Source organism: Passer domesticus, chromosome 15 (assembly GCF_036417665.1).
Source record: "Passer domesticus isolate bPasDom1 chromosome 15, bPasDom1.hap1, whole genome shotgun sequence".
In the NCBI taxonomy this organism is placed as follows: Eukaryota; Metazoa; Chordata; class Aves; order Passeriformes; family Passeridae; genus Passer; species Passer domesticus.
In genome coordinates this window covers 2,824,949-2,837,350 of record NC_087488.1, presented here as the reverse complement: position 1 = coordinate 2,837,350, position 12,402 = coordinate 2,824,949, and the positions used below count along the sequence as shown (strand labels likewise).

The following is a 12,402-nucleotide window of genomic DNA, read 5'->3' as shown; positions in this document are numbered from 1 at the left end:
CACTGCACTGCACTGGCAGCGTGGCACAGGGCACAATGTCACCAGCACCTGGCACCAGCACTGTTCTCATACAGAACAGCCTCCCGGCGCTGTCCCCAAAGCCTGGCCATGGCACAGTGACCCTTGGACTCCATCAGTGCAGGAGCCATTCTGGGGGGGCTGTGACCCAGCTTTTTCTCAGGGAAGGTGGCAAACAACAGTTCCCCAGGAGGGGGAGCAGGGGGAGCCCCTGAACCCGAGATAAGGGGTGGGACAGGGCAGTGGTGTGGAGCAGGGGGTGATGGCTCAGAGCAGGCAGGAGCCACCCCTTGGCCAGACACCACGGATGGAGTGGAGGGCAGTGGGAGGGACCCACAGCCACGGGAGGATGCCGAGAGGTGGGTGCTCCATGGGAAAAGAGGGGTGCCTCACCCCCAAAAACATGGAGAGAGATGAGTGCCCCCACCCTGAGTCAGGAGTCAGCTCCAGGGAGAGATGGACACCCCCACCCCTGGGGAAGGGGGACACAAAGTCTGACCCCAGCCCCCCTCAGCTGTGTGGCCTCATTAAACCCAGCCCAGATGTCCCCACCTCCACCTCAGCACGGAGCTGAGCCCCGATGTGCCCATCACAGCACTGATGAGCCTTTAAACACAGCCTGACTGCTGAGCAGGAGCACCAGGGCCAGCACCAGGGCCAGCACCCTCTGCCTTTGCCTCCTGCCGTGATTCCCAGCGCAGGCAGCGCTCCCTGCCCTCCCCACCACCCCCAGGGGGACCAGTGTCCATCAGGGAGGGATCCATCCCTGTCCCCACAAACGTTAACGCCGGGACAGAGCTTCTAAAAAACCAAGTACAAACTTTATTTTGTTTCTTTACAAAGGCACGAGCCTCTTTTTTTTTTTTCAACTTTCTTAACAAAATAGAATAGCTTCTCAATCAACACAAAGACCTGAAAATTGTAAAAAAAAAATACAAAAAAAAAAAAAAAACCAAAACAAAACAAAAAAACCCAAAAAAACAAAAACAAAAGGGGAAAGGAACCGAGAAACAGCTGCAGCTGGGGGGGAACCTACTGAATACCACCGAGGCTCTACACACGACTGGCCTAAAACCCTACAGCCGGGTGGGGGGCAGTGGGGCGAGGGGGGGATGCACAAAACAGGGACCCCCCACCCGCCACGACAGACCCAAGCGACACAATCACAAAATAGAAAAGCTCTTCGGAGCTGACAGACCCCACAAACCAGGTTAAGTGCTTAAAGGAGGGATGGGAATGGGGTGGGGGGGACAGGAATGGGCACAAGGACAGGGACGGGGTGTAAAAATCAGCCCCCAACCTGCCATCCCTGTGCCAAGGAGGTGGGTGCTGGAAATGCCAGGGAGGGATGGCATATGCCAGCCCTCCTGCCGTGCTCCAATGGCATCATCCCAGGGTTATTTTACTCTCCAAGGGGGTTTTCCCTGCCCTATGTGGGGTGCAGGAGCCATGGTGGTACCCTGAAATCAGGGATCCCTGTCCTGCCCCTGCTGCCATGTCACTTGGCATCTCCCCCCCTGCTTAAAAACAAACATTTAAGTAAAAGGAAAAAAAAAAACACAAGAGAAGGAAAAAACCAAATTAAGATCCCAACCAAAGGCCCTGTCCCAAGGGAACACCATCAGGAACAGTGGGGCTGCTGCCAGCTTGGCAGGATTCCCTGTGGGTTGGCAGGTGGGGGGTTATAAACCAGGGTGGGGGGCTGTGACCCCCCTTCCCAACGCCCCCCACCATGCCCCAAGCCCCCCATGCCCCACTGTGGCCACTCCTAAGCCCCCACCCCCCTGGGAGCTGACGGGTGACCTTTGCCTGCCTCTAACGCTCTGCTTTACAGTATTGGAAAAAGGTCATAAAAGAGACCCAAATCACGTTGTATTTTTTAAAAATTTCAGCATATTCTCTGACGTTTCCCCCCCCTGCCCCGGCTTCCCTCCCCAGCTGCTGGCGGGGGGTGTCAGGGCAGCTCCCCGTCCCCCGAGGGCTCCTCTTTGCTCTGGTCCATGGAGTCACTGTCGTTGCCCTCGGTGTCGGAGGCGGTGTCGGAGGCGGAGGGCTCGGGGCAGGCGCGCGCCGGCGTCACGATGACGGCGCGTCGCTGCTCCTCTTCCTGCAGCTGCTTCTCCTGCGTGCCCTCGATGTGCTGGATCGCCTGCCCGGGGCACACACCGGCTGTCAGGACACCTCTGAGCCACGCTGGGGACCAGGGACCCCCCCGAGCCCCCCACTGCCAATCCCCCCGCTGCCCCCCCGCTGACCTGAACGATGGTGTCCAGGTTTTGCCGGGACGTGGAGACCGTGTTGATGACCGAGGATGGGCCCATGGTGACCACGGTGACATGATGGGAGGGAGGCGGCGCTGGAACGATCACGGTGGGGTGGTGGGTGGGCGCTGGGGGAGCATGTGATGGCAGGAGCTGGGGACAGAAGGGAAACCCCTGGTGAGCAGGGCACGGCACGGCAGCATGGGGAGAACATCGCGCTTCTTCACAGAGCCCAAGCTCCATAAAAGCTGAAGCATCACTCAGCTGCTCCCGTTCTCCATCCCAGCGGATGCAGGAGGATGCCAGCTGAAAGCTGCTGTCACCTCAGCTTTGCAGAGCAGAACATGAAGGGTTCCCCTTATCCCAAAGGGCAATGATTTGGGCTTTGAAGCCGGGAGAGGCGAGTGCCAGCCCCTGCGTGGCCAGGAATTCCCCACACCCCTCGGAGATCCTCGTTGGAGCAGCGGATGGGAAGATCCGCCCTAGCAGGAGGCTACGGAGAGTTCACCTAAAAATAGGCTGAACTTCCCCGGGAGGCGGCCGGCGGGGACCCTGCAGGGACACGGCTCTGCAGAAACCCGAGGAGCAGGGAAGAAGCTGCTGTTCCTCCCTTTGAAGCTCCCAGAGCGGCGTGGCCCCGGGCTGGGCTCGAGGGTGGCAGAGCACAGGGACCGGTGCTGGCACAGCGCTCGCCTCCTCCCTGCACCCCTGGCAAACCCAGCAGTCCCGGGGGAAAGGCTTCAGTTCCCATCCCCTCCGCCTGCCAGTTTGACACTCCCCTTTCCCAGCCTGCTGGGTGGCAGGGCGTGGTTTGGGGATCCCTGAAGTTCAGCAGGAGGCACCCAGAGAAGGGTGAAGCCCCTGAGATGAAACCTTCTCCGGGAGCGAGTGGCCTTCCCTGCACAAACCCCTCTGTGCCAGGGAATGGAGCCACTTGGAAGCCACCACGGGTGGTTCAATCCACAGTCCCTCCCTGAAACACAGGGTCTGCAAGCACAGCCCCAGGCACTGTGGGGGCTTTGGGCCACCCCTTTCCCAAATCACTAAGGGCGAGAGCTTTGCTGGGACATCAGTGCCCACAGGAGGTGCCAAGTCCATCACCAAACCCACCCCCATCCTCCAGCACCTGGGGGTGTCTGGGGTGCACTCACCTGGGTTCGGATCTGCTGCTCGCGCTCGAGCTTCTCCTGGTGCAGCAACCTCACCTGTTCCTGCTGCTGCTGGAGCTGCACCTGCTGAGCAATCACCTTCAGCTTCTCGGGGTACATGTGGGCCTCCAGGGAGCGAACCTGCGGGTCAGGGAACCCCAGCATCAGTGGGGAGTCTGGCACGGCCCCGCTGAACCCCAGCTGTCCCCTCAGCGGGAGCCAGGAATCCCCAGACAAGCATGGAGAAGCAGTGTCCAAAGCAGGTGTTTGGTGACCCCACAGCACTGCTGGTGTCCCTGGGGTTCACTGGGGACACGGCAGAGGCTGCAAGAGGGCACCTGGCCTCACCTGCTCCTCCAGCATCATGCGGACCGAGCGCTCCTTGTCCAGCTGCTGCCGGAGCTCAATCATCTCCCGACGCAGATCCTCGGCCTTCTCATCTTCCCAGATGTCTGGCGAGCCGATCCCCTCGTCTTTGTCCTCTGCCCGTCGCCGTTTCGGGGAGGAGCCACTGAATTCCTGCCGTGGGAATGTGGTGTCAGGGAAAGGGGGATGCTCTCCCTGCCATCCAGACATCTGGGTGATGCCACTCCCCACCAGAGCTCCATGCAGGAAAGGTCTCCCTGGGGTTGTGTTTGATGCTTGGGACAGATGAGCTCCTGCCCATGTCCCCCATCCTGGTTCTCATCCCTGCAGCCTTGTGCCAACCTGATTGTCACACTGACACCCAGGGCAGTTCAACCAGGGCACCTCAGCACCAGATCTGACACCAGGCCATTCCCGACACCCAAATGGGTGGAAACAATGGAAAATGGGACCCCAACCCTTCTCCCCCTGCTAGGTAAGAGATGCCAGGTTGAATGGGGCGCCCTGCCCTGCCAGGGGAATGGAAACATCTCCACTCTCTGGCTGAGCAGGTAAGAAGGTTCCACCCTGAGCCCACAGAACTGCAATGGCATCGCCACCCTGGCCAGGCAGGATTGTGCCACCCCCTCCTGTCCCATCCCCAGGGCAGTACCTGGATGAACCGCTTGAGCTGGGTGTTCTGCTGCAGTAGCCGAGTCTTTTCCTGCTCCAGGGAGAAGATGTACTCGGCCGTCTGCTGGAGGATGGCTGCCTGTGGGGGAGGCAGGAGGGGTACACTGAGGCAGGAGACCCCGGTGTGCCCCCAGGCCTCCTTCTGATGAGCTCTGCAAGCAGCTCTGCTCCTTGCCTGTCCCTGGTGTCCCCTCCCGGAATCTGCTTTGCCCCAGGTTCCCCCTGGTGAAACCCTCCAATTCACCTGCCTCGGGAGCCCAACAGCTGCCTCCTCACCCCACTCCCCTCTGCACGGGTCCCCTCCTCCCCCAGGAACACGTCACCGTGCTCCAGGGGCACTGGGGGCTGTCACACACTGCCAGCCCACTGCAGGACACCGGGCTAGGGATGCACACCCGCTCCAGCTGGGAAACCTCCCCAGGAGAGAGCTCCATCACCGAGTCAACACCCAAATGCCCCCAACTCCACTTTCAGCCTCTCCACGTGCAGGACCATGTGAACCCCGCTCACCTTGCTGAGCTTCTCCCCATCCGTGTGTGGGATGAGGGTTTTCAGGGACTGGAAGCCAGCATTGATGCTCTGCATCCGCCGTCTCTCGTTGCTGTTGGCGATTTCCCTGCGTATCCGCCGCTCCTGGTCCCGCTGGGTCTCTGGAGTCAGTGGGATGTTGGCCAAGCTGTGAGAGAGACCCAAGGTTAGGGACTGGGGGCTGCACCCCTGCTGCCAGCTCACTGCATCCCCCCTTGCTTTGCAGTGATGGTTCCGAGCCACCAAAGGGATGGGTGACACACAGGGGACGATGGCTGCGGTGCTGGGAATCACCAAAGCAGGTGGGTGGGTTTCTCCAGCCCTGTGTCCACAGCTTTGGGGGACGCACTGGCCAAACAACGGCCCTGCTGCAGCCCCCTGCTCCCACTGGGCCCAGACACACTGCCCAGTGCCCAGCCCGGGCGAGAGGACCCCCAGGTGGGCGAGGGAGGCTGCGGGCTGGCCGGCTGTGTCCCCGCGGGCTGGCCGGCGTGTGTGGCCCCGGGAAGGCGGCTCCCTCCCTCCCGCCCCGCTGATGGCTTCCAGATGACAGCTCCCAGCAGAGAAGCCCCCGTCCCACCCCAAGCCGCAGCTCCTGCCTGCTTCCTGCCGCTGCCTCCTCGCCCCCCACGCCCGTGCCCCGCAGATGGGCCGGGAAACGCCGGCATGGAGGGCGAGGGTTCTGGGCAGCCAACACCCACGGGGTCCGGAGCACCAGACCTGGCAAAGCTCGCTGCCGTGGGGCCCAGCTTCACCCACACCCCACTTCTCCCCGAGGGAAGCAGGGCAGAGGTTTGGATCACACCGTGCCAACTCCCCCCGGAGCGCAGGCACCCGCTGGCGCCGGGGATGCTGCGAGGCACCAAAGACTAAACACGGGAGCCGGGCCGCCGGCACGGGGCGAGATAAGGCGGGCTCCAGCCGCCCGCCCAGGTGCCCCGCGGCTCCGGGAGACGGCAACATTCCACCCAGAGCCCTGCCAAAGCCAGGCTGGGAAGCAAAGCCCAGCATCCTGCCCTCGCTGCCCTCCTGGTGAGGCCAGGGAGGAAGCACGGAGGTTTGGGAGCGCGGGGATGGATCTCAGGGATCCGCGCAGCACCCCCGTGTGCCCAGGCAGGGACCGGAGACTCTCAGGCCACTCATCACTGCCTGCTGCAAGTGGGGAATGCACCACAACTCATCCGTGATACACAGGGATGGGGAAAGACCCAGCTCATCCCAGAGGGATGGGAAAGGATCCTCACTCAGCCTAAGAAGGGGATGGATTCCATGTCTGTCCAAGGGCACGGGGAAGGATCCCAGCTGTGCCCAGCAAGACAGAGAAGAATCACAGCTCATCCCAAGCAGACCGGGAAGGATTCCAGATTACTCCAGAGGGATGGGGAGGATCTCAGCTCATCCTAGAGGTATAGGAAAGGATCCCAGTGCATGCCAGGGGGATACAGAAGAAACCCAGCTCAGCCCACGGAGGCCAGGAAGATGTCCCCAACCTCTAGGGTAGTGTCCCAGGCTGATGCTGGGTGCCAAGCACGCACTGTACTGGCTCCCTCACATGCAATCCTGGGGCTGTGGAGCCGGGATGGGTGCCACGGGTCTGCCCCTCTCTCTGGGAGCAGCCTCTGCTGCATGGACCAAGAGCTGCTCACAGCAGGATTGTGGCACAGGGCTCCCATCTGGTGGTGGCTGTCACCCACCTCCCTGCTCCTGCTGAAACCAGCCCCAAACTTGCCCCAAAACCCACCAAACCCTGCAGGTCTTGGAGACATCCCTCTTGGGGTAAGGAGGTGGCTGGAGCACTGCTCCAGGATGTGGGACCACCAGGCACTTCAGGGGAATGGGATGGAGAGGCCCAGGACTGGGCAGCGCGGAAGTGGTTTCTGAAATACTGGGAAAGGAGGAAGAGCCTGCTTCCTCGCCGGCAGACCTCCCGCAACCTGCCCCAGCTGCTCTTCCTGGGAAGAGACCCGAGAAGTGACAGTGAAGTACAAAAAGGGCAAAACCCCACGGATTCAGACAGCCAGCATGGCCAGGATGGGGCAGCACAGAGGCAGGGGGAGCAGGTGGCACCCACTGAACCCCTGGGGTCTCCAGCCTGGTGCTGTGGGGTTTGTGTCAGGCAAGCAGAATTCGGTCCTTCCCACGCTGGGGAGGACATTTCTCTTGCCTGGACCTCGAGGGAAACAAACCCACGTGGATGTTGGAGCCAGGCACAAGGCAGATGCCCCACTGTCCACTCATGTCCAACACTGATCACAGCTTGTGCTGTGGGCTGTGCTGGAGGGCAAGGGAGGCACGGCCATGGGGGCAGGGTGTCCCCAGGCTCCTTGAGGTCACAGGTAGGGTGTTCCCCAACCTGCAGGCATGGCATCCCCAAGTTCACAGGCAGGGTATCTCCATGCTTCCATGAAGGGCACTTCTAAGCTTACAGGGTCAGGGTACACCTGAGTGCACAAGCAGGATGCAGCCAGGTGTCCCCAGCACCCCCAGTTCACAGGCAGGCTGTCCCCCAGCCCCCTGAGCCTGCAGGCAGGGCGTCCCTGAGCTCCTGGGGGTCACAAGCAGGGCAGCCCCAGCACCCAAGTTCCACGCAGAGGAACCCAGCGCCCTGAGCTCCAGGCAGGGTGTCTCGGAGCTCGGGGCAGTGGGAAGGCTGCTCCCCGAGCTCTGCCGGGTGCCGGGGTCAGCGTGGGGCCGTGCACCCCCAGCGCCCGGGCGGGACGGCCGCACCCCCCGCCCATGCAGGCACCCCAAACCCACGGGCCCACCGCGAGGGACCCCAGAGAAGCCGCGGCCCCACCGCTGCAGCTCGGGGGGGGCTCAGGTGCGGCCACTCCCCGGGACGAGCCCGCGGGCCGTGGGGCAGGGGCAGCACCCGAGGCCCGGGCCCCCACACGTGCCGCGGGCTCCGGGCCGCCCCACAGCCCCGCGGGCCCGGGGGGCTCAGCGCGCCCGGCGCCGGCAGCGCAAGGCCCGGGAGGCCCGGGGGGGCTCGGGGCCGCCCCGCGTGGCCCCGGGGCCCGCGCCGCCCCCGCCCGCCGCCCCCCGCGGGCGCAGCCCCGGTCCCCGGCCGCCCCCCCGCCCGCCGGGGCTCCCCGCGTGTCCGCGGGCTTTGTGCCGCCGCTCCCGCACTACATGTCCCGGCAGCCCCGGCCGCGACCCGCCTCCTCCGGGCGGCTGCAGAGTCACGGCCAGGCCCGGCGGTAAACACACACCCCCGCGCCCCCCGGACCCCCGCGCCCCGCGCCCCCCGCCCCGGGCGCGCCCCGCCGCACCCGCGGGACCGGCCGGGGCCGGGGGCGCGGCGCTGCCCGCCCGGGCCACGCGCGGCCGCCGGTCCCATGTGCGCGGCCGGGACCACGTGCGGGCGGAGGGGCCGCGGCGGCCGCGCCGCTCCCCCCGTTCTCCGCTCCCCCCTTCCCCGCCATCCCCCCCCGGGCCTCCCGAGACCCCCGAGCCCGCGATCTCCCGGCGCTCCCCCACCTGCAGAGCCCACCGATGACCTCCTTCTCGGATTTCCTGAAGTGCTGCAGGGCCGGCACCTTGGGGGCCGGCACCATGAAGTACTCCATAACGGGGGCGGGGGGCCCGGTTCAGCCCAGCCCGGCTCGTCCCGGCCCGGTTCAGCCCCTCCCGGCCCGGCTCCGGCCTCTGCCCGCGGCCCAAGGCGGGAAACAGCTGGAGCGAGCGCGGCTCCCGCCCGCCGCCGCCGCCGCTCCCCCGCCCGCCCCCGCCCGCCCGGCGCCGCCCCCGCCCCGCACCGGCCCCGCGTAAACAAAGGCGGCGGGAGGGGCCGCAGCGCGGCCGGAGCGGCACCGGGACGCGGCGGCGGAACGCGGCGGGACACGGCGGGGCGGGGGGCGACTGGAGCGGCCGGGACGGTACCGACCCGTGCTGGCACCGGCCCGTCACACCGCGCCGCTCCTGACCTGGCTCCATCCCGGGCTGCTCTATCCTGGGCTGCTCTATCCTGTGTTGCTCTATCCTGTGTTGCTCTGTCCCATCCTACCCTCATCCTGCCCTGTCCCCAACCCATCCCACCTCCTGCCATCCTGAGCTGTCCCCGTGCCACTCCATACCCATCGCACCCTATCCTATCGTACCATACCAAACCCTACCCTATCCCACCCTGACCTGTCTCCCTCCCGTGTCACCTCATTCTATCCTGCCCTGGCTCCATCCCATCCTACCCTATCTTATCCTGCTTTATCCTACCCCATCCTTACCTGTGTCCATTCCACCCCACATCATTCCATCCTGCCCTAGTTCCATCCCATCCTATGCTACCCCATTCCACCCTGGCCTGTTGTGTCCCTATCTCATCCTATCTCCATGTGACCTATCCCCATCCCACCTCATCCCAGCCCATCTTGCCATAGTTCTGTCCTATCCTGCTCTACCCTATCCAATCCTGATCTGCTTTGTCTCCATCCCATCCAGCCTTGTCCCTATCCTATCCCATCCTATGCCCATCCCATCCTGTCCTAGTCCTATGCCATCCTACCCTGACCTGACATGTCCCCATCCCATCCCCATCACACCCTAACCTCACTCCACCCTAACTCATCCCATCCTATCCAATCCATCCCATCCTATCCTGTCCCATCCAATTCCATCTCAGCCCATTCTGACCTGCCTCATCTCCATCCCATCCCATCCTATCTCATGGTACCCTGACCTGTCCTGTTCCAGTTCCATCTAATCCTATTCCATCCTGTTCCCATCCCCATCCCACCTCATCTGCCCTATCCTATCCTATCCTATCCTATCCTATCCTATCCTATCCTATCCTATCCTATCCTATCCTATCCTATCCTATCCTATCCTATCCTATCCTACCTTATCCTGACTTGTCTTGTCCCTATTCCATCTTATCCTGTCCTATCCTGTCCCCATCCAATCCTCTCCTACATCCAGTTTGTCCCACCCCATTCTACCCTATCCTCATCCCCATCCCAACCCCACCTAACCCCCTCCCCATCCTATCCTACCCCAGCCTGGCCTATCCTTGTCCTGTCCCGTCCTCTTCTATTCAATCTCATCCCACCCCATCCCACCCCACCCCATCCCACCCCATCCCTGGTCCCAGCAGGGTCTCCCTTTTGGGGGGCTCAGGGGGCTGCCCGTGGCTGGGGGCAGGGGTGTCACAGCTGCCCTGGGGCTGTCACAGGGCTCAGGGAGCTGGGGGTGACAGATCCATGGCTGGCAGGGGGCTTTGGGGAGGAGGCTCTGGGGGCTGCCAGAGGCACCCTGAGAGCTGATGGGGGGCACTGGGGGCTGGTGAGGAGCTTGGGGAGTTGATTGAGGGGGGCTGGGAGCTGGCAGGGGGCTTGAGGATCTGATGGGGGGCTCTGGGGGCTGACAGAGGGGCTCTGAAAGCTGGCAGGGGACTCGAGGAACTGCTGGAGGGGTCTGGGAGCTGGCAGGGGGCTGTGGGGCCTCGCAGGGGGGTTGGGGGCTGGCAGGGCCGAGGAGCTCACAGGAGGCACGGGGGGCTCCGGGTGGGGGTGACGGGTTCATGTGGGCAGGGGGCTTTTGGGGGGCTGGCAGAGGGGTTGTGGGGGATGGGGGGCTTAGGGGGATAATGGGGGGGATAATAGAGGCTTTGGGGGCCTGTGGAGGTGCCAGGAAGGTGTGGGGCTGGCAGGGGCTATGGGGGGGTCACAGGGGGGCACAGAGCTGGGAGGGGACTCTGGGGGACTGCTAGGGGAGCACAGGGCTGGCAGGGGCCATGGGGAGTCCGTAGGGAGGCGTGGGGCTGGCAGGAGCCGTGCGGTACCTGAGGGAACCTACCTGTGGCAGGTGACCTCCCCCCACAGCCCCCCCGGCACTGCCTGCGAGGGTCCAGGGCCACCGGAGCGGGAACACCGGGGGGTCCTGGGGTGGGCTGTCACCCTGGAGGGGCAGGAGCAGAGCAGGGTGGGCTCAGCCCTCCCCCTCGCACAGCCCGGCCCCGCTGGGAGCTGCAGGACAGGTTCTGCCGGTGTCCCCTGGGCCCCCTGCCCGGCCCCGCAGGGGCCCCACGGGGGCTGCGCGTCCCCCCGCGGCACCGGGACACCGCGTCCCCCTCCCTTTCACCGTGAGCCTGCCGGGGACACAGCGCTTGTCCCCGTCCCGCAGGAATGCCCTCGGCAGGGTGGGATTTGGGTCCCCGCGTGGGACAGTGCTGCCCTCCCGCGTCTGCCCTGCTTGTGGCGGGGATGGTGGGGACACGGCGGCTCCCCCGGAAAAACACCCAGACCGCGGGAGGATGTGGCTCCGGCCGCCCGTGGGGGTCACAACTGTCCCTGCATTCGTGTCGTGTTCTGCTGCGCGGCTGTAGGGGACACAGCAGCTCTGCCCCCGCAAAAGAAAACCCCGCACCGCGGCTGGGACGTGGTTTCAGCTGCCCGCGTGAGACAATTGTGCCCCCACTCGCGTCCCACCTTTGTGGGGCTCCTGGGGACACGGCAGCGCCCGCATGGAGCAGAGCTTCCTCCCCGTGTGTCCCTCCCTTTCGCAGGGAGGACACCGCATCTCACCCTGGAAAAAAACAAAACAAAAACCAACAAAAACCCAAACGGAAACAAAACAACCACGGGTGTTGTGGTGGGGCGTGACTTCAGCCACCCGCCTGGGACAGAGCTGTCCCCCACGCGTGTGTCCTCCCTTTTACAGCGGCGCTGCTGGGGACGCTGCAGCCTTCAGCCCCAACCCAACAAAAGCCGCGCGGGGCAATGTTGTGTCCCCCCTCGCTGCCCGCCATGGCGGGGGGGCGTTGGGGACACCGCAGCCGCATTCCGCCCCCAAAGAACATCACGGGTGGGGTGTGCGCAGCCACCCGCGTGGGCCCCGGGGGAGGGACCCCCCCGGCGCGGCTGCAGCATCCGGGCCGGCCCCGCCACATCCTGCCGCCGGAAGGAGCCGCGGCCCCGGGACAACCCCCCCGCCGCTGACGTCATGCGGGGGCCCCCGCCAGGCGTGACGCCAGCCCCGCTCTGTGACGTCACGCGACGGGCGGGCGGCGCCGCTCCCGCGGGGAGGGGGATCCCCCCCAACCCCCATTTCCCCGGTGTGACCCCCACCCTGCCCCCCCCCTCCCGAGCCGCCCCGGTGCGGGGTGGGGGCTCCGGTGGGTGCCGCCCCCCGCCCCGCCACGTCCCCGGGGGGGGACAGGGACACGCGGAGGGGACACGGACCCGCGGGGGAGGGGGGTCGGCTCTGCCGCAGCGTCGGGGTGACCTTGTGCGGGGGGGCGGCGGGTCCCCCCCGGGGCGGGGCTCGGTGCCCCCCGGTGCCCCCCGCGGGGGCGGGGAGGGGCCGCCCCCGCCCCCGCCCAGCGCCGCCCGCAGCCGGGGCCGGGCCGCTCGGTGCGGGGCGGCCATAAATCACGGCGGGCAGAGCCCCCGCCCCGCCGCCGCCCCCGGGACCGG

General features: G+C 65.2%; 1 protein-coding gene across 2 annotated transcripts; it reads right to left on the bottom strand.

Moving 5' to 3' along the window:
* Positions 1 to 821: 821 nt before the first annotated feature.
* Positions 822 to 11,562, bottom strand: TFAP4 (transcription factor AP-4). 2 transcript variants are annotated; one of them, XM_064390911.1, is made up of 7 exons: positions 11,416 to 11,562; positions 4,976 to 5,141; positions 4,446 to 4,544; positions 3,776 to 3,946; positions 3,431 to 3,568; positions 2,274 to 2,432; positions 822 to 2,167 (listed from the first exon to the last, which is right to left on the bottom strand). In XM_064390911.1, exons 2-7 carry the CDS (start codon positions 5,048 to 5,050, stop codon positions 1,973 to 1,975), a joined length of 837 nt encoding a protein of 278 aa, XP_064246981.1. In that variant the 5' UTR covers positions 5,051 to 5,141; positions 11,416 to 11,562; the 3' UTR covers positions 822 to 1,972. The 2 variants fall into 2 exon arrangements, with proteins under 2 accessions (XP_064246981.1, XP_064246980.1); XM_064390910.1 differs by lacking the exon at positions 11,416 to 11,562 and adding an exon at positions 8,474 to 8,730 and having other exon boundaries at positions 823 to 2,167.
* Between the last annotated feature and the right edge of the window lie 840 nt (positions 11,563 to 12,402).

What these genes read in the sequence shown, in the direction of transcription:
- TFAP4 (XM_064390910.1), bottom strand. Translation starts at nt 8,562, where the DNA reads ATGGAGTACTTCATGGTGCCGGCCCCCAAGGTGCCGGCCCTGCAGCAC. An exon ending in AGCAGCAGATCCGAACCCAG is followed by an intron (nt 2,433 to 3,430) that starts GTGAGTGCACCC and finishes TTCTGTCCCCAG; the next exon opens with CTCCTGCCATCACATGCTCC. An exon ending in ACCTGGACACCATCGTTCAG is followed by an intron (nt 2,168 to 2,273) that starts GTCAGCGGGGGG and finishes TGCCCCGGGCAG; the next exon opens with GCGATCCAGCACATCGAGGG.